The 23563-nt window shown below is 42.8% G+C and overlaps 1 protein-coding gene across 6 annotated transcripts in view; it reads left to right on the top strand.

The window, feature by feature from the left end:
* The window catches only part of fbxo38 (F-box protein 38), a 47909-nt gene that overhangs the window by 4099 nt on the left and 20247 nt on the right, over positions 1-23563 (top strand). For 2 of the 6 annotated variants that reach the window (XM_061289626.1, XM_061289666.1), the window contains exons 2-13: positions 400-683; positions 1216-1349; positions 4792-4955; positions 5180-5345; positions 7215-7490; positions 7720-7813; positions 8042-8172; positions 18033-18203; positions 18305-18447; positions 19457-19697; positions 20525-20695; positions 23161-23322. In XM_061289626.1, coding sequence (XP_061145610.1) covers positions 484-683; positions 1216-1349; positions 4792-4955; positions 5180-5345; positions 7215-7490; positions 7720-7813; positions 8042-8172; positions 18033-18203; positions 18305-18447; positions 19457-19697; positions 20525-20695; positions 23161-23322 — 2053 coding nt within the window. In that variant the 5' untranslated portion in view covers positions 400-483. Of the gene's footprint in view, positions 1-399; positions 684-1215; positions 1350-4415; positions 4566-4791; positions 4956-5179; positions 5346-7214; positions 7491-7719; positions 7814-8041; positions 8173-18032; positions 18204-18304; positions 18448-19456; positions 19698-20524; positions 20696-23160; positions 23323-23563 lie in introns of those variants that run through there. The other 4 variants (XM_061289631.1, XM_061289641.1, XM_061289649.1 and 1 more) reach the window with 3 other exon arrangements.

The raw sequence follows: 23563 nt of genomic DNA, 5'->3' as shown, positions 1-23563 counted from the left end.
AACCAGGGTATTTATACAATCTTTAGTTAAAAAACGGCTCTCAATGATTACTCGGATTTGAAAATACGAGGCGTATAATTTGACAATCCATTTGTTGTCCATTAATTGATTAATTCTGACAGCTCTACACACACTTTGACTTTTTGCGAACAGAATTGATGAATATGCTATGAAAAATCATGATGTTCCTTTATTAGATGAAGCCTAACAATAGTATGTACTAGGGGTGTAACGATACATCGATACACATCGATTAATCGATATAATACTCTACGATTTATTGGCATCGATGCTAAAGGTAAACATCGACTTATATCGCCGTGTTTGACCTCGGACATTAGACGCGACTTTATTTTGAAATCCAGTTCATTGTTGCTTGCTTTTTCTTTCCGGGAGCAGTGCGCCCGGCGTTGTTGTGTTGTGAGCAGAGCACGCACGTGAAAGGGGAGGCGACAACTAGTACGCGGCTCCTGGGCTCGTGCTATGGCTAGTGTCCAAAAAGACGAGGAAATTTGCTCCCCTTTAGGCTTCAAGTCATTCGTTTGGAAGCACTTTGGATTCCAAAGAAAAGATGGCTCAACGGACAAGACACGTGCAGTTTGTAAATCCTGCCATGCGGTGATCAAATATTCAGGGAGCCGCACATTTAAAGAAAAAACACGACATCAAAGTTCAGTGTTAAAGTAAGCAATTTGTATACTACAATACCCTTGTAATTTCCTAAATAAAGAGTTTGCAGTACCTTGTTGATTTTGCGTATGAATTGTTATAAATCAGGATATTGTTCTATATTTTTTATTTAAAAAAAAAAATCGATCGTAGAACACTATATCGCGATATATCGTGAATGAATCGCAGCAGGCTTTAAGATATCGGCAAATATCGTATCGTAGTTCTTTATATCGATATTATATCGTATCGTGACAAAACCCGCGATTTACACCCCTAGTATGTACACACAAGACTCAAAAACAAGCTTGCAATAGCATGCACAATAAACACTTTTTGATTAATGCTCCTTTATAAACCTACAACCTTTAGAAACCCTGATCCAGATTGCGATAAGCTTGTAAATATCCACATTTAACAATTTATACTTCATGAAATTCGTTAATGACGTTGCTCCATGAGGTTAATGATCAATGCCACTCATTGTTTATCTTGTTAAATTGTTGAGAATTGCCATAAATTTGAAAGTCATACAATCTTTTGTAGGTACCTTCCCATGAAGGACATCATATGCATGGAGTGTCTCTCCAGAAAGCTCAGAGAAGCTGTCACCCTGTACTTGCGAGTGATCAAAGTAGTGGATCTTTGTGCTGGTCACTGGTGGGAATATATGCCCTCAGGTAAGAAAGACCCTTTGTGCCAAGTCATAAAAGCAATGTTCATTTAAATTGTAGGAAGTACACACTTTCACAAAGGTTTGCTGGTGATGGTTGGCACAATTAAGGGTGTTCTTGTTTTCTTTTTTGTTTGTTTTGTTGGGTGATGGTGGCAGTAAATCTGCCAACCCAAAGGTCATAGATTTCATCTTGAGCTTCCGTGACAGTGTTCAATAATCTTTGAGCAAGATGCTGAACTCCGAGTTCCCCCAGGTGCTGAATCATCAGTGGGAGAATGAGGAGCATGTGTTAAAATGCTTTGATTACCTTGAAAATAGAAATGTGCTGAATAAATAAAATACCTTTTGCCCTGTTTAGGCAATTGAGAACAGATTCTTATTTGCAATGCCAACTTGGCAGCGGAAACATGGGTAATATTTACGTAACGATAAAATAGGGTCAACAAAGTAGAATTTGCGATTTCTGGAGAAATTGCGTGTGAAGGCGAAGAAGCTGAATAGATACTTGGGTAATGATGCAGAATGATGTTTAAAGTTGGAATGGGTTGAATGAGTCAAATAATGTAGGAATTAGAAGCGATTATTTTTGTAAAATTTGGTGTGAATTTTAAAGTTGAAAATTTTGAATTTTTGGTAAGTGGGAAGTTGTGGAATAAGTAGGCAAAAGATGAACAGTTGAAAGTTGGAACAAGTTGAATTGTTTAAAAATGGAGACGTTAGAAGGGAAAAATGAAATTTTGCGGCATTGTGCGTGAATTTTAAAAGTGAAAATGTGATTTAATTGTAGGAAGTTTTGGAATTGGTAGGCATAAGATGAACAGTTTAAAGTTGAAACGGGTTGAATTGGTCAAATTGAATCTTTGGATTCCAAAGAAAAGATGGCTCAACGGATAAGACATGTGCAGTTTGTAAATCCTGCCATGCGGTGATCAAATATTCAGGGAGCACAAATCTCGCCGCACATTTAAAGAAAAAACACGACATCAAAGTTCAGTGTTAAAATAAGCACTTTGTATACTACAATACTCTTGTAATTTCCTAAATAAAGACTTTGCAGTACCTTGTTAATTTTGCGTATGAATTGGATCAGGATATTGTTCTATATTTTTTTATTTAAAAAAAATATATATATCGATCGTAGAGCACTATATCGTGAATGAATCGCAGCAGGCTTTAAGATATCAGCAAATATCGTATCGTAGTTCTTTGTATCGATATGATATCGTATCGTGACAAAACCCGCGATTTACACCCCTACTATCCATTCATCCGTCCATCTTCATCCGCTTATCCGTGGTCGGGTCGCGGGGGCAGCAGCTTTAGGAGGGACTCCCAGAATTCCCTCTCCCCAGCCACTTTATCCAGCTCATCCCGGGGGATCCTAAGACGTTCCCAGGCCAGCTGAGGGACATAGTCTCTCCAGCGCGTCCTGGGTTGTCCACGGGGTCTTCAATCGGTGGGACATGCCAGGAGGCATCCTGATGAGATGCCCGATCTGGCTCCTCTCAACGTGGAGGAGCAGCGACTCTACTCCGAGTCTCTCCCGGATGACTGAGCTTCTCACCCTATCTCTAAGGGAGAGCCCGGACATCCTGCGGAGAAAACTAATTTCAGCCGCTTGTATCCGGGATCTCGTTCTTTCAGTCAAGACCCATAGCTCGTGACCATAGGTGAGCGTAGATCGACCGGTAAATTGAGAGCTTTGCCTTTTGGCTCAGCTCTCTCTTAACCACGACGGACCAGTACAGAGTCCGCATTACTGTCGACGCTGCACCGATCCGCCTGTCGATCTCACGCTTCATCCTCCCCTCACTTGTGAACAAGACCCCAAGATACTTTGAACTCCTCTTGGGGCAGAATCTCATCCCCGATCCGGAGAGGGCTTTCCACCCTTTTCCGACCAAAGACCACGGACTCTGATTTGGAGGTGCTGACCCTCATCCCGACCGCTTCACACTCGGCTGCGAACCGCTCCAGTGAGAGCTGACGATCACGGCTTGAAGAAGTATTCTCCCCACAGTCTCACGACGTCCCGAGTTGAGGTCAGCAGCACGCCATCTCCACTGTAAACAGTGTTGACGGTACACTGCTTCCCCCTCCTGAGACGCCGGATGGTGGACCAGAATTTCCTCAAAGCCGTCCGGAAGTAATTCTCCATGGCCTCGCCAAACTCCTCCCACGCGCGGGTTTTTGCCTCAGCAACCGCTGAAGCCGCGTTCCGCTTGGCCATCCGGTACCCGTCAGCTGCCTCCGGAGTCCTGCAGGCCAAAACGGCCCGATAGGACTCCTCCTTCAGCTTGGCGGTATCCCTTACCGCCGGTGTTCACCAGCGGGTTCGGTGATTCCTGCCACGACAGGCACCAACGACCTTACGGCCACAGCTCCGGTCGGCTGCCTCAACAATGGCGGTGCGGAACATGGTCCACTCGGGCTCAATGTCCCCCGCCTCCCCAGGACGTGGGAAAAGCTCTGTTGGAGGTGGGAGTTGGAGCTCTTCCTGACAGGGGATACCGCCAGACATTCCCAGCAGACCCTCACAGAGCGTTTGGGTCTGCCAGGTCGGACCGGCATCTTCCCCCACCATCGGAGCCAACCCACTTCCAGGTGGTGATCAGTTGACAGCTCCGCCCCTCTCTTCACCCGAGTGTCAAGAACATGCGGCCGCAAATCCGATGACACGACTACAAGGTCGATCATCGAACTGCGGCCTAGGGTGTTCTGGTTCCAAGTGCACACATGGATACTCTTATGCTTGAACATGGTGTTCATTATTGACAATCCGTGTCGAGCACAGAATTCCAGTAATAGAACACCGCTCGGCTTCAGATCGGGGGGGCCGTTCCTCCCAATCACGCCCTTCCAAGTCTCACTGTTATTGCCCACGTGAGCATTGAAGTCACCCAGTAGAACAATGGACTCCCCAGAAGGAGCGCTTATAATTACTAATTAAAATAATTACTAAAAATATTACAGAAAGCTATCCTAAATAAACTCACCAAATGCTATACTAATAAATAATTATACTGAAAATTGATACATGAACGGAATGACGGATGGATGTTTTTTTTTCCCCAAATGACTAAGTACAATCACAGTTCAGAGGATGCGGGTTCGATTCCACCTCCGGCCCTCCCTGTGTGGAGTGTTCATGTTCTCCTTGTGTCTGTGTGGGTTTTCTCCGGGTCCTCCAGTTTCCTACCACATCCCCAAAATATGCTTGGTAGGCCGATTGAACACTCCACAGTTGATGCTTTTGAAATGAACAGAAATGTAACAAACGCAAACAGAAATGTGCAAAGTGTAAACTTTAGTGGGCCTGATATTTCAAACTTTATCATAAAACTTTCATCAGTTGTCCACTAGTATTAAAGTTCAGTAGGTATTTCTAAACAGGAAAGCAGCTTGACAAAATAATTTGATTGTTTGTAATGTGTTTTGGGCTTAAGGTTTTACAGATAGCAGCTTCTTGCTTCTTTTGAAGAAGATGCCCGACCTGGAGCAGCTATATGGCCTTCACCCCCGATACCTCGAGAGAAGACGAGTCAGAGGCTACGATGCGTTCAGTATACCTGGTGTCGTGGAGGCACTCCAAGCCTGTCCCAGTCTGCTGGTCAGTAGGCTATGCGCTACGCAGTGCGTGGCCGTGACTGCTCTGTACGACTGGTGCCACTGCCATCAGTTTAAACAATTATACAATTTGTTTAAACTGATGGCACAACATTTCCTTATAGAATTTTAACTGTGTGATGTACTTGCAACATACGGGTAAAAATGCTGTTTTGTTCTAAATTTTAAATCTAACAATCTTTGTCTCATGTTTAACTTTTTTTTCAGGGTGTTGAGACGTCCCACCTTGAGCTGGTGGAAGCCATTTGGAACTACATGCCACAGGTTCACATACTTGGGAAGTTCCGTAATCGCAACGGGGCTTTCCCAATTCCAGCTGAAAATAAATTAATCATCCCCATTACTGCAAAAATCCAGACACTTCACCTTGTGGGTGAGTATGGTGTTCCACAACAATGTTTATGTAAAACAGTTTGCCACAATAGCTGAGAATGCCGTTATATTTATGATAAGCTGAGAGATGATGGTATCTCTTGGTCTATAAGAAAACACATGCTGTCTGCTGCTTTTTCTCCCAAGTCTTGTTTTAAAAAAAATAAGAACTTGTAATGATCTCATTTTAATGAGCAGGAAACCAAAATGCACACCTTCCATGTGTACATTATGTTTCCCATTCGTTTTGGTGTTGCATAATCAAGGGAGGAGTCCGATGTAAAGTAAAACGAGAGTTACGCCTAACTCACACCGGGTGCATAACGGCTGTGGTGCAGTCTTCCGCCGAACGCCGCAAGAAATAGAAAGCACTGAAGTCGACAAATCAACTCACACTGGCTGCGGTGCACCAGCGGAACATTGCTGCCTTTCGCTTGCCTTCCGCAAGCCTTCTATTTCTTCTGGACGACTCGAGCGTATTTTGATGAAGCTGAAGAAATTACACTGCTCAGACAGGAAATCGGGCATCGGCGTCCAAGGTGGATCCAGTATCTTCTTCTTTTCCTTTCGGCTTTTCCCCTCAGGGGTCGCCACAAGGTGGATCCAGTATATTTCAAAATACAACCATTCAGCGCACTTGTTTTTTCTTTTAATTCACAAAAACATCACATATCTACAACCTACATTCATTCATTCATTCATCCGTTCATTTCAGCTAACTACATAACTTGGCATGAGACGGACATTTAAAAGGCAAAAAAAAGACCTCAAAATAAATTAAACATGACAAAATAACACTATATAAACACAAAACATACTTACCTATTTTAGAAGAGCCAAAGTCCTGGGAGTAATGTCCCAAAAGTGTATCTATTTGGAAAAAAGATGGCTATTGTTTACAAATAGCTCAGTGGATATCACGTGAACTCAGTTCTTCAGATGCAGCACAGCTGATTGCTGCTGGTGTAAGTTGCAGTCGCCGGTCCTCTGTGGAGAAACCGCACCGCAGTCGTTCCGCACCTGGTGTGAGTGAGGCGCAAGAATAAAAACACATCGCTTGTTTTGTTTTTTTACATCTTGAGTTGGGATGGAGTATTGTTAAGCAGTACGCACATATTTCAGACTGAGACAGACCTAAGTACTGTAAATCACCTTCTTGGCATTGAATGTTTTGTCCGTATACCACTAAATTGCGACCAATTGCGAATGTTTTTTAAGGCAATGTCAGGGTTGGTTTAAGGTCGCAAATGGTCGCGAGACATTCGCCACCGTTTTTTTTTTTTTTTTTCCTTGCTCTCTTGCTCTCTTGCTCTCTTGCTCTCTTGCTCTCTTGCTCTCTTGCTCTCTTGCTCTCTTGCTCTCTTGCTCTCTTGCTCTCTTTCTTTCTCTCTTTCTCTCACTTTCACACTCACTCACTCACTCACTCACTCACTCACTCACTCACTCACTTTCCTCCTTCCCTCCTTCCCTCCTTCCCTCCTTCCCTCCTTCCTTCCTTCCTTCCTTCCTTCCTTCCTTCCTTCCTTCCTTCCTTCCTTCCTTCCTTCCTTCCTTCCTTCCTTCCTTCCCTCCCTCCCTCCCTCCCTCCCTCCCTCCCTCCCTCCCTCCTTCCCTCCTTCCTTCCCTCCTTCCCTCCCTCCTTCCCTCCCTCCTTCCCTCCCTCCTTCCCTCCCTCCTTCCCTCCTTCCCTCCTTCCCTCCCCAACAGTTAAATATTCACCCCACAGTGAGATAGGGGCGTTTGTATTTCTGCTTCCTTCAAGTCTGCATGTTGATAAAACGGCAACTTGTGAATGTTTCTACATCGGTAATGTAAAAAACCTGTTGCTGGACAGTTATATTTATTTGACTATTTTCTTTGATTGCTATAGGTGTAAATGTCCCAGAGATCCCTTGTGTGTCCATGCTGCGCCACCTTTACCTAAAGTGGGTCCGTCTCACCAAACCTCAGCCATTTAAAGAGTTCCTCTGTGTCAGCCTGAGATCCTTTGTCATGCGGAACTGTGCAGGTCCAACCAACTCCCTCAAATACGTTCCCCTGGTTACTGGTTTAGCTTCAGCCCGAAATCTTGAGCAGCTAGAGTTGGTGAGAGTTCCCTTCCTTGGAGGGCTCATCCAACATGTGGTAGAGGACAGCTGGAGATCAGGTAAGAGAAATGTGTTTACACAAACAGCAATTTAGTGTTGTTGAGGTCAATAATTTAACTTTTTTAAAGAGGGATATTAATTTGATCAGTTCAATGAACTGTAAAAGAAACCTGGGCTATTATACCCCATTTGTAGAGTAATGCTGAAATGCCAACAGAAAGAAAACAGTCAGTTTGTGTTCTGCCATTCAGTACTTGCATAACAAAGCTGATTGTGATGTCATTGTAGGAGGATTTCGGAACCTCCACACCATTGTGTTCGGAGCCTGTAAAAATGCCCTGGAAGTGGACCTCGGTTACCTTGTCATTACTGCTGCTCGCAGGTCTTTAGTCACACACACCTCACAGAATAAACACTTGTCAACACTATGCACATCTTCAGCTCCATCTCAAAAAGTGTCAGTTTCGTTTTGAACAATTCTATGATCTATACATATATTTCTACGATATAATTTACCTGGTTTTCAAAATATAGCTATCTGTAAAACATCTGGTCTGAAAATCTACGACTTAACCCTAAATACTGCATTTGCCTCACTGTGTTTTAACAGACTTCATGAGCTACGTATCCAGCCATCACTAACAAAAGATGGAGTGTTCTCAGCTCTCAAGATGGCTGAACTAGAGTTTCCTCAGTTTGATACCCTTCATCTTGGATACGTGGATGAGTTCCTGCTCCAATGTTAGTTCATGCTTTCTAATGTCCTCTCCATCCTGCGATATTAGATGTGATAAGAATTTGATTGACGCCGTATTTAGTGATAATTAATGAAATAATGAAAGTAAATAATGAATTGATCTTTTTATTTGCACAACAGTGTTGTGCTTAGCATGTGCTTCTCGATGGAACGTTGATGTTGCAGGGGATGTCCCTGTCTTCTCAGGGCTCCTCCCACACCCGAAAAATATCGTATTTGCCCGAATATAAGGTGACCCTGATTATAAGACGACCCCCTCTTTTTGAACACCAAATTTATTTTTTATACAGAAAATAATTACAGTACGTCTAAAACAAATGATTATAACAATATATTCAAGAGAAAAAGTGTCAGGTCTAAGTACCATCAGACATTATTTTACACACTGAAAGAAGAGAAGACAACCAGTGTTCCTTTTGCTCGCGAGGAGAATCTATATACCTCCTCTTTTTATTTTGGGTTTCCCTGGTTACAAAAGGCATTGCTACACTAAAGGGAGGGGAGATTGTGGCTGTAGGAACGCTGATTAGCTAAGGAATGTTATGTGGTGCGAGGCCTTGGCCGGTTCGTGACTACAGCAGTTAGGTTGCAGTGTATCCTGCTCCACCTCAGCCGGTTGGCTGCTGGTTGGCTGACTCGTCCTTGATAAGATATCTCAAAGCCTGTTGAGTGTCGTTTTCCTGTGGAACAATGCAACTTTCTTGCTAATTTTCACACAATACTAATATTGAGTATATATGGGATAATTTATATGCAACTACTTCAACAGATGTGTCTTTTCTGTAACACTTAAAGACAAACAGTCTCGATCAACAACAATCCATAGATAAAAGCTACAGAATTGATTAAAAGAGAAAGAAGTTCCTTTGAACTAAACAGAGTACTTTTTCAGGTGCCAGGGAGCTCTGCTCATAGCTAGTGAGATAAGAAAGGAAGGGAGTTAAGGGAACTCTCTGGAGCTAGACAGAGAGCTTTGTTGAAGCAAGGGACTCCCAACTCGTAAATTATGAGGCCCTTGGTCTATCTAATTATTCCAACAAAAAGCATGTTATTTTGCCTCATTCAAATCATGCAAAAACTGTATCACATCTTAATATTTGAACATTTAAATATGTAAACTAAAGTGCAATCACATTTGTAAATGAATGGCTTCTGGTCTTTGAAATGTAAATAAACATCAGATTCTCTCCAAATTCAGAGGCCAGGCACTGGGGTAGACTTGTTCTGCGTCGCAGCGTTAGTCCGTTACGTTGCATCGTTCTTTTACACCAGCTGAGGCTTGCTTTTATAATAATAATAATAATAATAAATTATATTTATAACGCACTTTACATTTGGGGGAATCTCAAAGTGCTACATGGCAGATAAAAAACAAGAGAACAAAACAAGGACAAGTTTAGAACAACTGGACGACAACCAAGATATGAGAGAAATTACGGAAATGCTAAGGTAAAGAGGTGAGTTTTAAGTCCAGTTTTGAAAGAGTCAGTGGATTGGGGTGCTCTTAGGTGGTCGGGGAGGGAGTTCCATAGTGTAGGGGCTGTATGGCAGAAGGCCCGGTCGCCCATGGTGCGCAGCTTGGTTTTAGGAACGTGGAGAAGGTGTGAATTGGATGAGCGGAGGCTTCGGGTGGCAGGTTTTGGGGCAAGGAGTTCTTTGAGGTATGGGGGAGCATGTCCAAGGATACAATGGTGAGTGAGGAGGGCGATCTTATAATCAATTCGGAATTTGATGGGGAGCCAGTGCAGAGAACGGAGGATGGGTGTGATGTGATTGCTTTTCCGCACCCCCATCAGGATCCTAGCAGCGCTGTTTTGAATGTACTGAAGCCTATGGAGGCTCTTGCTAGGGATCCCGATGAGGAGTGCGTTACAATAGTCTATCCTTGAGGAGACAAAGGCGTGGACAAGTTTCTCAGCATCCGTCAGGGTAAGTGTGGGGCGGAGTTTGGAGATATTTCTGAGGTGGAAGAAGGAGGTTTTGCAGATGTGTTTTATGTGTGACTCAAGGTTGAGTTGAGGGTCCAGTTTCACACCCAGGTTGGTGACAGTGGCTGAGAGGGGAATAGTGAGACCGGCGAATAAGATGCTTGTTATTGGGCAGGTATGGATCTGATGGGGAGTGCCAATTAACATGGCTTGGGTTTTGTCACTGTTAACTTGCAGGAAGCTGAGATTCATCCACGCCTTTATCTCCTCCAGACACAGGGAGAGGATGGATGAGGGAGATGGAGAAGGCTGGGTTATGGAGGGCGGGGGGTCAAGTTTGAGGTATAGCTGGGTGTCGTCCGCATAACAATGAAATGAGATGCCGAACTTCCTGATTATATTGCCGAGGGGTAGTATGTAGAGAGTGAAGAGGGTAGGACCGAGTACAGATCCCTGGGGGACACCGGAGGTGACAGTGTGAGTGTCGGATTTTTTCCCCCCCAGGGAAACGTACTCGGTCCGGTTTGAGAGGTAGGACTGAAGCCAGGTTAGAGCAGTGCCAGAGAATCCAATGGAGTGAAGCTGGTTAAGGAGGATATTGTGGTGGACAGTGTCAAATGCAGCGGACAGATCCAACAGGATGAGAAGTGACGGGGAGCCTGCATCGGCAGCCATGAGAAGGTCGTTGGTGACCCTAACAAGTGCTGTTTCAGTGCTGTGGCCAGAGCGGAACCCGGATTGAAATTTCTCAGCGATGTTATTGCGGGTAAGATGAGTGTGAAGTTGGGCAGCTACCACTTTTTCCAGAACCTTGGAGAGGAACGGGAGTTTAGATATTGGTCTGTAGTTGGCAAGGTTGTCCGGGTCAAGTGAGGGTTTTTTGAGCAGGGGGTTAATAATGGCAGTCTTCAGTGCAGGGGGTACAGAGCCAGACTGGAGTGAGAGGTTGATGACATTGGTTATTAGGGGACTAATGGCTGAGGTTTGTTGTTTAATGAGGGCTGTGGGGAAAGGGTCCAGGGCACATGTGGAGGGCTTCATCTTTTTGATGATGTCCTCTACCTCCGACTGCAAGATAGGGGAGAAGCAGCGGAGAGGCTGGACTGTCCCGGGTGGAAGGAAGGGGGGAGGAGGTGAAGTGGTGGTGCCAGAAGAGGAGAGGAGCTGGGTGCGGATGTTGTTAACCTTAGCGGTAAAAAAGGTCATAAAGTTATTGGACACTACCTCTGAGAATTCTGTTGGAGTGGTGTGATGGGGTTTGAGAAAGTGGTTAATGGTTGAAAAGAGTTGTTTTGAGTTTCCAGGGGTATTGTTTATGATATTGGAATAGAACTGGGCACGTGCAGTCGCAAGGGCTTTTGAGTAGGCCTTCTGGTGTTCTTTGTAGGCCTGTTTGTGCACGGTCAGTCCTGAGGCTTTAAGACGACGCTCCAGGATGCGCCCAGTTGACTTCAACAGACGCAGCTCACTGGTGTACCAGGGGGCTGAGTGTGAAAAAGTGACTGTTTTGGTTTTTTGGGGGGCATGGATACTTAGAAGTTTGGCCAAAGAGTTATTGTAATGGTCCACTGCCTTGCTGACTGATGTAAAGGTTGCAGAGGAGGAGGAGAGAAACTGGAGGTCCTGTGCGAGAGTGTCTTGATTGATGTTTTTGAAATTTCTGAATGAGATTTGCCGCTTGGGTTTGGAGTGGGGGCGTGGGAAAGGAAGTTCCATTTGAATAAGTTTGTGGTCAGACACACCGACCTCGAGAACTTGCAGGTTGCTTATTGCCGATGAGGAGATGACAAGGTCAAGTGTATGCCCTTTGTCATGTGTGGGGACATTTACATATTGGGTGAGGTGTAAACAGTCCAATAGTTGCAACAGGTCAGAGGCAGGGGGGCTGGAGGGGGTGTCGACGTGGATGTTAACATCACCCAGTATGATTAGATTAGAGGAAGTGGAGGTACAGAGGGTAGTGAGTAGATCGTGTAGTTCTGGAATGAAAGAGGAGTTTGGTTTAGGAGGGCGGTAAATAAGTAAAACTGTGATGGGATATGGAGGTTTACATTTGAATGCAAGGGATTCGAATGAGGAGTGATCAGGTAGAGGGAGGGGGGACAGCTCTAGATCAAGACGGTGGAGTACAGCCAGGCCACCGCCACGGCCAATGCTGCGAGGTTTAGTTATGTATCTATAACCAGAGGGACAGGCTTCATTGAGGGATTGATAGACATCAGGTGGTTGCCAGGTCTCAGTCAGGCACATTATGTCTAGGCCTTTGTCCAGGATGAGGTCGTGAATAAATGAGGATTTACGGGTGAGTGCTTGGATGTTGAGGAGATCCATTTTGATTGTGGCTGTGGGGCTGTGTTTAGGTAGGGGGCGAAGTAGAGAGAAATCCACTCCACGTTTTCTGTGCCGCATGCAGTGCAATCCACTCTGGGTTGGAGTAAGATCCACTCCGTGTTGGTGTCCGTTCCGTGCTGGAGAAATTAACACTCCGTGTTTTCCCGGCGACCCGGTGTCCGTCTTGTGTCGGAGTCTGCTCCGTGTAGGAGTACAGTCCGCACCATGTTTTCCAGGCCACCTGGAGTACTGCAGCCCCGCATGGTTGCTAAGATAAGATCCAAGTGCGCCAGGTATCTGATGACGTGTTTTACATGCGACGGGGTGTCGGGCGGAGGAGGAGCAGATGGATGGTACACTGTTATGGACGGGTTGGGAGAAAACAAAGTTACGACGGGTGCTTCTGTGGATGTAACGTGGTCTGCGGAGAAGTCCGAGTTGTTTGATGACTGAGACACACCCTGGAATGGTGTGATTACTCAGCTCCAGCAAGCGGGGGATGGAGTAAGTTAATATAGTGCCGGTTGGAGAACACTGAACTTGAGTGTTAGCCATTGGCTAGCCTAGCCAGGATGCCTTGGCGGGGGGTGGTGGGGTGGGCGCGCCGTAGTAGGTAGCAGGCTCTGTGGAGGTTCGCCGCAGTCCAGGCGCACTGCACACTAAAACTAGAAGCTAAAAACTAAACTTAATAATGGCTAAAAAATAAATAAATAAAAACACTAAAACTAAACTAATTCTAATTCTGGTGGAGAAGCGGCGAACAAGCAGCGCCAGCGTCCTCTCCCCAGATTACTTCCGCCTTGGTCCACCAATATACACACACCATATTTGGTAAACAATAGCAGAGCAGACAGAACAGCCTGAAACCATTGAAAGCTGAATGTCAGCGGTGGGTATGTTTAGCTCTTGGCTATTTCCATGGCCTTGAGCTGAATGACAGCTCTGCTGATGGGCATCATGTCCTTTCGTTTCCCGTCCACGTACGCGCGCACCCTCCTGTCGAGGCCGCTCTGAGTAGCACGGAAAGCTTTTTTTCTGAGTGTGAGCATTTTTTAGGCGATCTTTTTGAGCGCTCCATCTCCGTACATTACACTCTGTGACACCTTATTTCACAGCCGCTTTGTAATTGTTTGAAGACTCTGCCTCATTTATCACCCTCATCTTGAAGTTTGCATCATAATCAGCTGCTGTCAGTTAACCTGACAAGTTAACTTGTCGCTACATTTCTCCATTTTCTGTTATCTCTTCTCTTTATTTTCTTTTTTCTTTATCGCTATTTTTTTAGTTTTCTTCTTCGTGCTACCGCTATTTTTGTTTTTATACTTATTCTTCGTGACAAGGGTTTGCTTTGGCCTGGGGACTTAAGTTCAGCATTCGCATTCAAAATGAACATAAACAGCTGGACATCCACTGGACATCCACTTGAATAAACATTAACAACCAAAATATTGAGCATTTTACATTGTAACAAGATAAAAACATTGTTGGTACCCCTCTATTAAAGAAAAAAATTGCAGTGATCACAGAAAGATCTTGAATCTCACAAAAATAATGAATACGAATAAAAACGAGCAAATGAAAGTCAGACATAGCTTTTTAATTGTGGTTCAACAGATTTAAACCAAAACCATAAAAAACCCTCATTAAACAGGCCTTTTGGAGCAATCACTGGAATCAAACAACATTGTTAGGTTCAATGAGACTAGTGCACCTCAGCAGGTATTTTGGCCCACTCTTGGGCTCCATTTGTCTCAGGTTTGAAGGAGATTTGCTCCTGCAGTCATGCTTCAGCTCCTTCCAGAAATAATCAATAGGACTTACAGTCAAGCCCGAAATTATTCATACCCCAGGGAAATAGATAATTTCCGACTTGACTGTCAGTCAAGGCTCGTTGAAATTCACTTCAGAATAAACCAATTTTTTGCTCTAAACCGTTCTTAGGAGTTTCTGTGTGTTGCGTTTTTATCTTGTAAGACAAATGACCTGCAACAGACACTAAGGTTTCTGACACTGGGCAGAACATTTCTCTCTAGAGCAGGAGTGTCAAACTAATTTTTTGTCACGCGCCGCATCATAATCATAGTTTCCCTCGGAGGGCCGTTATAATTGTCAACGTCTTCTATATACGGTGTAGGCTACAAAACAAACTGATGAATAACGAGTTTTGAAATCAGAGACCAGTAAAAACTATTCAAATATTTTAAAAAGACAAATGGTTAAAAAATTGCAAGCAATATGTCTATATCTTTTTTAAAGTGAAGAGAATTTGTAATTTTAGTAATGATACAAAGTCTATGCAAAATGTGTCTTCGCGGGCCACACAACATGATGTGGCGGGCCGTATCTGGCCTTGGGTTTGACACCTATACTCTAGAGCAGTGGTCCCCTCCCTTTTTTGCGCCACGGACCGGTTACATGTCAGAAATATTTTCTCGGACCGGCATTTATATGAATAAATAATACATTTATATAAATAAATAAATAATACATTTATAATAAATATATAAATACGATGAAATAAAATGATACGACTGACATAAAAACAAGTACAAATGACAAAAATAAAACTCACCATTACGTTGAATTAGTGGGAGCACTGAGTTTGTTTCTCAGAAACGAGCCGGTCCCATCTAGACGTAATCGGAGACAATGACACCCGAAGTGATTAAGGTTTGTCTTTTATTGCAGGATGCTTGTTCTCCATGTGTTGAAGCAGTTTTGAATGCTTCATTGCCTGGTTAGTTAGCCTGTCGCCACATATTAGCTTTGCGGGCTCGACTGGGGAAACATGTCACGTGACCGGGACGAGTGTCTTGACCTGAATTAATTGATCGTCGATTAAAAAAAAAAATAATAATTCTGTGCGGCCCGGTGGTTAGGGACCACTGCTCTAGAGTATTTTGATAGACGTGAGATTTCATTGTGAAACGCACAGATTCACAATACCCTGTAAAAATGCAGCAAGTTGGTTCATTTTGGCATCTGTGAACTTAGAGCTGATGTTTCCTTCCCCAAAACTTGTTTTGGTTCGTTTATTCATATGGCATTCTTTCAGAAGCTTTGTGGCTTGTCAACATGCAGTTTGGAAAATTCCACTCTTGCTTTTTTATTGTTTCTTGGTGGCCTCCTCCTTTGTCTTCCAACAACTGAAATGATGATGACTAATTGTGCAATGTGATACTGATATACTTTAACCTCATGGAGTTCATCATTTATTTATTTTTAATGTTGTTCTAGGTACTTTTGTTTCCATTCATATTATTGGTCTCTTCAGTTTGTTATCAAAACTTGCAATATTTTTTGTTTTCAAATCATAAATTTGTCTCCTAGTTGTCTTGTCAAAAGAAAAACATTACTTCACTTATTGGACAATAAGCGAGACCGATTAGAACCAAACGTTGTGTGCACATGGATCTAATAATCATAATCGCAGTCTGAAAATAATATTTGATATTGCAAAATATAATGTCATTGATAATTATATCCATGCACACAAACATTTGGGTGACAATCGGTCACATTTTCTGTCCAAAAAACAAGTCCAATAAGACTACTAGGAGAAAAAAATCTTAAAAGCTGAATAAAATACAAAATAGTGCTGGTCTTGATCTGGTATTTCAGACTATGATTAGCACAAGTCTACACACGTCTACATAAATTTGGGAGAGCAGCAGTCATGGTTTTTGTAAATTCTTCCACCGTAATGGACCGGTTTGAGATTGCTGTACAGTACACAGGTTGGCTGTGTTTGTCAGTCACTTCAGCAACAAATGTCCCCCCTCTTACTCAAAGGCCGAATGTGAAACCTCAGATAGTGCCATCTAAATCATGGTAATACTTGATGACACCATACAAAATTTTTATAGCACAATAGACCAGGAAGCAAGTCCAAAATGAACAGTAACGTGTTACAGCCACGGACATAGATGGAATGGACTAACAATAGGCCAATCACAACTGAAGCCAGAGGGTAGCCATCTTTTGTTGCCACTGTTACTGACAACTTTTTTTTTTCCCCCACTGAAAACACTGTTTTATGAGCCAATTTCAGATGACTATATGGAGTAATGAGGGCCTACCAAAGAACCAACTTCGCTGTTTACATCGATCATTCAAAGTATATCATTTGAGTATCGTGATTTGTGCTCTTCTTCAAAGTCAAAGTCTGCTTTATTGTCAACGTCTTCACATGCCAAGACACACAAAGAGATCGAAATTACGTTTTCCCTATCCCACGGTGACAAGACATATTACACGATAGACATACAAGTAAACGACGCAATATAAAAAACAAGAAGGCACAAACAATAAATAATAAGAGTAATAATAAATAATAAATAAACAGATAACACAACAAATAAGAGCCAGTGTGCATACTGACAGTAAAAGTACAGGACGCTACGCAGAACGGGGAAGCGAGTTCAGGATCCTGACAGCCTGGAGTATGAAGCTGTTTGAGAGTCTGGTGGTGCGGGAGCGCAGGCTTCTGTACCTCTTCCCAGAGGGCAGAAGCTCGAACAAAGAGTGAGCGGGGTGACTCGCATCACTCACAATCGTGGTCGCCTTGCGGGTGAGATGGGAGGTGTAAATGTCCTTCAAGGAGGGGAGCGAAGCACCAATAATCTTACCTTGGGTGAGGTTTACATTTTGCTGTGAATTTGTCCTGATTTGTTCTCATTTTTTGTTGTTGATGTTTCTGACAACATGATGTAGGTAATTTTTTTTAAGTGGCATTCAGAGATCTACTAAAAGAAGAAATTAAAAACTAAATTCTCATCAATGAAATGTGCATGTAGCAATGTTCACCGTAGAGACAGAAAATAATGTGAAAGCGCTACAGGGAAATTGTTTTCAAGTTAGGTAGGCTTAGATTGGTAATCTAAGTTGTCCGACAGTGGTTTCACTGCTCCTGATGGCGAGTAAGCAGCATTGTTAGTTCATTCGATAAATATCTGTGATTACAGCAGGAGTTACGTCACAGGTAAAATGGTAAAAAATAGCAAATGCAAATTATGTTTGATAATCATCTAAAACTTATTTTCTAGGGAATCAATTGATAGTTGAATGTTTAATGTTCAAATGAATTTTGACTTGTAGTCAGGGGAACATTAAGCTGCTTGGAGATGGTCTTTTAGCCTTTGCCTCAAATGCACTTTCTAATATCCTTTCAACAACTTTCTCTTCTTTGCCTCCTCTGGTCCATATTTTGATGTGGTACATGCCAAACAGCACAGTCATTACTTGTGACCCTTGAAATAAGTCGACTGACTGATTACAAGTTTGCTATTTAGAAGACATACCTTCGTTGGTCAGTTTATTTTTTTTGAGGGATGCCATCATTTTTTGTTTAGGCCTGCTTTCGGAGTTTGTTTTTAGAAATAATTATCTTGACCTGTAACGTTGATTTGCTATTACCTTGATCAGATATTAGTTCAGTCAGTTATTCATCAGTTATTTCTGACTGCTGTGGGTTTTTGTTACCAGATTGGTAGCAACAATTTTGTCCACGTTTGTCCACATATTGTTCGTATAATTGGTTCTTTGTTTTGGACATAATTGAAAGCAGTTTGTGTCTTCCATTATAGGTAAGATGAGTCATTCAGAGCTGGTGAAGTATGGTCTGGCTGATGTGGTAGAGAACCCAGGCATCATCACTGATATCGGCATTAAAGTGGTGAATGAGGTATTTAGTAATATAAAATACCTGCTCATCTACAACTGTCCCCACCTTCATAACCCTCACCATTGGATTACAGGTAAACATATGGTTCTCTGAGAAACCTTCCTTACATATGGATGCACATGGCCTATGAATTCATTAGTCCAGTAAAACGCTCATTTTTTTTCATATCTTCAGATCAGTCCAGATGGACCAGACTTGTTGACCTCACACTGGTACGCTGTCACGCTATCAAACTGGAGTCTTTTTCCCAGTTCATCGAAGCAGTTCCCAGTTTAGAGTTCATATGTCTGGACCAAATGTTTCGAGAACCACCAAAGGTAATGCGGTCCTTTCAGAAATACATTTTCGCACTCACTAAATCTTACGGCTTTATCTCATCAGAGAGCAAATTTGGGCTTGCAATAGTCAATATACTGTACAACACAAACTATGGCAGTATATAGTCAACTAATACTGTATATTCTTAAAAAAAAAAACAGAACATAAAAGCAGAAAGATTGAACTTGTTTCATGTTACCCATTGCCACGTACCAAAATACGTAGCAACATTTTCCCATTAAAATACCCCCCCCCAAAGTTTTTGTAATTAATTTTTCCCTTCTAATTTCTACATTTTTTGAACAATTCAACCCGTTCCAACTTTAAACTGTTCATCTTATGCCTTCCTAAAATACCCATATCTTGTTTTCCCCATTTTTCTTTTGTAATTTCTAGATGTTTTGACAGATTCTAACTGATTCAACAAGTTCAACTCATTCGCAGTCATTGTATATCATTCCCTGTCATTCAAATAATTTCACAAGTTTCCATTTAGCCTATTAGCCTTCACATGCAATTTCTTCAGAATCTGCATTCTCGTGTTTCATGTTACCATTTGTAATCTTGTGCAGTTCTTGATTTTTTTTTTTTCTTCTCCCCTTTTTGGGAGGAAATTTTAGCGCCTTACATCTGAGCCACTATAACAATATACTGTTCAGCAGAGATGAGAACTACGTACAATCATTCCAACTTACAATAATACTCTAATACTTTAGTTGCTGTTTACATAACTTATGACTAGACTTGTCAAAATCTTGACATTCGCCTTCCGTGTCAAAGACACAGGACTTGACAATTGGTTACATTCTGAAAAAATATGAGCTCAAAAATATATATTTTAATGATTATAGATTACTGACAAGTAATTAGAAATGCAGCATTACTTTTGTTAAAAATAATGACTGTAGTTGGTAAATAAATAATAATAAACATTGAATGTGTGTCATCATTTAGGTCTCCTTGAACACCCATGGATTGCATATGCTCATTGTTTCTTGTGTTTTTCAGGGTTGTGCCAGAGTAGGCCTGAGTGCTGGAACTGGTATTGGTGTGTCCTCGGCTCTGGTCAGCAACCAAAACTCTAACAATGACAACAACAATAATAACCACCACCATCACCACAACAACAACGAGGCCAATCTGCCTCCTCCTCCTCCTCCACATCCACCCCCCCCTCCTCCTCCGCCTCCTCCTCCTCCACCACCGCCACCTGTTTACAACATCGAAAGACATCAGCAGCAGCACAATGGTAAGTCAGTATTCCCAGTAAGTGGAGCAGCAGTTATCATATAGAAGTTTAACAATCTCCTGAGGGTGCACTGTAGTACGAAGGAAGATTAATGGCGAGCTGTGTTAAGTCTCAAACCAGGATTTTCAGTTTTACAAAGGTGTCTGTCTCTGCCACATTCTCCATTACGTAGAGAAAATAAATGAAGCTGTTACATGCCACTTTGGTAATGTTCTTATGCCGCACTTTGATTTAATGCAGCCCTAGTACCTTGAGTGACCCAACTTCGGAGCTTTTTTTTTTTTTTTTTACACACACTACCCTCTACAAAAATATTTTAAATTATGCTTTCTTTTTCACTGATTTTACTGACATTCCCAAAGTCGAAGGAAAAATCCACATTCCTATGATATGAAGGTAGCCAGCACTCGTCAGTGGAACAATTGTCTTTGGTGTTTTATTAATTTGCGGCATACGGTGATTGTGTCAAACATCTAGATAGGAGAATGCACACTTATTTGGAATGGTGCGTTTAAAAGGAGGACTTCAATGTACAAGAATATTGCCCTAAGTCACAGGTGTCAAACTCAAGGTGGGGGGCCAGATCCAGCCATCATTTTATGTGGCCCGCAAAGGCGACTCGCGTGTCAAATTTGAAAATGAAATAAAAAGTTGCTGGATATGTATGCGATAATATAAGACAGTCATTAATGGCCCCACGAGGGAAAGCATAGCTACAATGTGGCCCGCAACAAAAATGAATTTGACACCCCTGCCCCAAGTTCTCACAAAAGGTACCAATAAAAGTGAAACTTGAAAACATGACATGATGTAATCTGTTCTCACAGCACCATTGGAAGTCAATGGGATAGACGATGTGGAGGAGAACATGCGGGCAGAGCCAGAAATTGAGTTGGAAGGAGCTGACATGGCAGTGGCAGCAGATCGCGATGGCGCTGCTGGACCCAGTCATCCAGCTGGTTCACCACATCTATCTAGTGGTGATGAAGAGCAAGCAGGTTCAAATGCACCTTTTTCTTGTCATTTGGGTCCCAGACTAACTCCTTAATGTATTCTAGCCCTAAAATTTGAGACAGTGCTACTACTACTTTCATCTACTTACAACATTGTAACCAGCAAATTTGCAGATTTTGTTTTCTATAATTACTATTCTTGAATATTCTTTTGTTGCTGAAAACTTTCCGCTCCGTACTTGAGTTCATTTATCAGTAATGTGAAAATGATTGAGATGAATATTTAAGTCGGATGGATGGATGGATGGATGGATGGATGGATGGATGGATGGATGGATGGATGGATGGATGGATGGATGGATGGATGGATGGATGGATGGATGGATGGAGACTTTATTGATCCCGGGGGGAAATTCAGTTACCAGCTGTATCCACACCCAACAGTGGACATACAAGACAGGTTAAAGAACAGATATGCCGTAGCTACATAAATTGTACAAACATGCAAAATAATGTAAATTAATGATTGATTAACATCAAATACATAAATAAATTGATAGATAAATGGACAATATAAACATTGGTCACGACAAACAAAATAAGAGAGGAAAATAAATCTGCAGTAGATGCACGAGACACCCGTGACTAAATAAATAAACAATGATCAGCAGATGAGTGTCAATTAGGGATGTAACGATTCATCGATACTAGAGATTCACCGATCCGATATCTGGATCGGATATCGGACCCAATATCAACAAAATAGATGGATCGGGTATCGGAAAATACAGCCGATCTGTGAGCTACTTTCCTTAATCTATTGGGACGCGGGCTACGTCATACGCCAGCAGCACGTGTGCCGCATGCCACGAGAGTTTTCTAAACAAACGCAAACATGGAGCGAACGTTCGCTTCTCTTACCCGGGTTGCTAAGCGGACGTCAAACCCTGCGCGTTCGCTTCTCTTCGGGTTGCTAATGGGACGTCAAAGGCTGCGCGTTCGCTTCTCTCCCGAATGGGGGGGGGGGGGGGGGCGGAGGCTAATCGGATGTCAAACGCTGCGTGTTCGCTTCTCTTCCGGGGGGGGGTGTTAATGGGACGTCAAACGCTTTGTGTGGCGGGCTCCATCTAGTGTGGAAACTGAGAAGCTGAGCTCAAACTTCTTGTGCGGGCCATATTCAATTATGTTTTCAGAATTTGCTGCGGGCCAATAAAAACTGGACCGTTAGTTTGGACACCCCTAATTTAGAGCAAAGAACTGTGTAGTCTGCCTGATGCCATTGCCTTTGGTCTTTTCTGTTCCACATGTAGAGTTATGTAGCTTGTTAAGTCAACCATAATATCGGATCGGTATCGGGTATCGACCGATACGCAAAGCCACGGCATCGGTATCGGTATCGGAACTGAAAAAGTCGGATCGGTGCATCTCTAATCGATACACATCGATTCATCGATATAATGCTCTACGATTTGTTGGCATCGATGCAAAACGTAAACATCGATCTATATCGCCCGTTTTTGACCTCGGACATAAGACGCGACTTTATTTTGAAATCCAGTTCATTGTTGCTTGCTTCCTCTTTCCGGGAGCAGTGCGCGGCGTGTTGTGTTGTGAGCAGAGCAGGCACGTGAAAGGGGAGCCGACAACTAGGCGGCTCCTGGGCTGGTGCTATGGCTAGTGTCCAAGAAGACGGGGAAATTTGCTCCCTTTTGGGCTTCAAGTCATTCGTTTGGAAGCACTTTGTAATTTCCTAAATAAAGAGTTTGCAGTACCTTGTTGATTTTGCGTATGAATTGTTATAAATCAGGATATTGTTCTATATCGATCGTAGAGCACTATATCGTGATGTATCGTGAATGAATCACAGCAGGCTTAAAGATATCGGCAAATATCGTATTGTGGTTCTTTGTATCGATATATCGTATCGTGACAAAACCCGCGATTTACACCCCTAGTGTCAATATGTAAATAACAACAAACATTATTTGCCAAAGATCATGACCGTGAACGGACCTCTATCCCACACGTTGAGTTTAAAAAGTCTCACGGCATGGGGGAGAAAAGATCCCCTCAGCCTTTCCGTGGAGCAAGATGGTGTCAACAGTCACTGCAGCTACTCCTCCGCCCAGTGACGGTGATGTACAGTGGTTGTTTGGGGTTGTCTTTGATGCACAACGCCAACGCCCGCTGATCTGCCACAGACCTCAGATAGCTTAGCTTTGGGCCCACAACAAAACACGCCTTCCTCACCAGTTTATCCAGGCAGAAGGCACTCGCCACAACAGATTGATAAAAATCCACAGCATCACATTGTCCTTTTTTGCACAGTGGTCATTGTGCCCCTAGTAAAGAAAAGTTAAGTCTGGAGCCTTTCATTGGATTCGGCATAAACCAAATTATAATTACTGCCAGTCAAGTTCTTTTGATCACATTGAGTTTAACTCATAATTATATTTATTAATTTCCTTTTAAATTGTATTGGAAAATGTAACTTGTAATGTCCTCCCTAGGTCCCAGTGGTTTGGTTCGGCAGTGTAGACCTCCCGGGGTTGCCATTCCCAAGCCCTCACTAATCCTGTCTGACTCGGACAGTGAGGAGGAGGAGGAAGGCCTCGTTTCAAGACTAACTCCAGCAACTTCCTGCTCACAGCAACCTATTTCTTGCACAGAAGGTGTCTGCACAATACAGATTACTTATCAGTTGTTTCAGCGTGGTTGTCATGTTCGATTCTATAAATGGTCTTGAATGTTGACCATTATTATCACAAACAGGCGCCAGTCAACCAAAATAGCGGCCTTCGTGTTTTGGGTCTTTTGGGATTACCAAAATTATTTATTTTTGCTGAGTGACAAAATAATGAGAGAAGGATGTTTATGCCATATTTTCACTACAGTACTTACTTCAAAGTCACA

Source organism: Syngnathus typhle, linkage group LG1, assembly GCF_033458585.1.
Source record: "Syngnathus typhle isolate RoL2023-S1 ecotype Sweden linkage group LG1, RoL_Styp_1.0, whole genome shotgun sequence".
Classification (NCBI taxonomy): domain Eukaryota; kingdom Metazoa; phylum Chordata; class Actinopteri; order Syngnathiformes; family Syngnathidae; genus Syngnathus; species Syngnathus typhle.
This window is presented reverse-complemented; position numbering and strand designations above follow the sequence as displayed.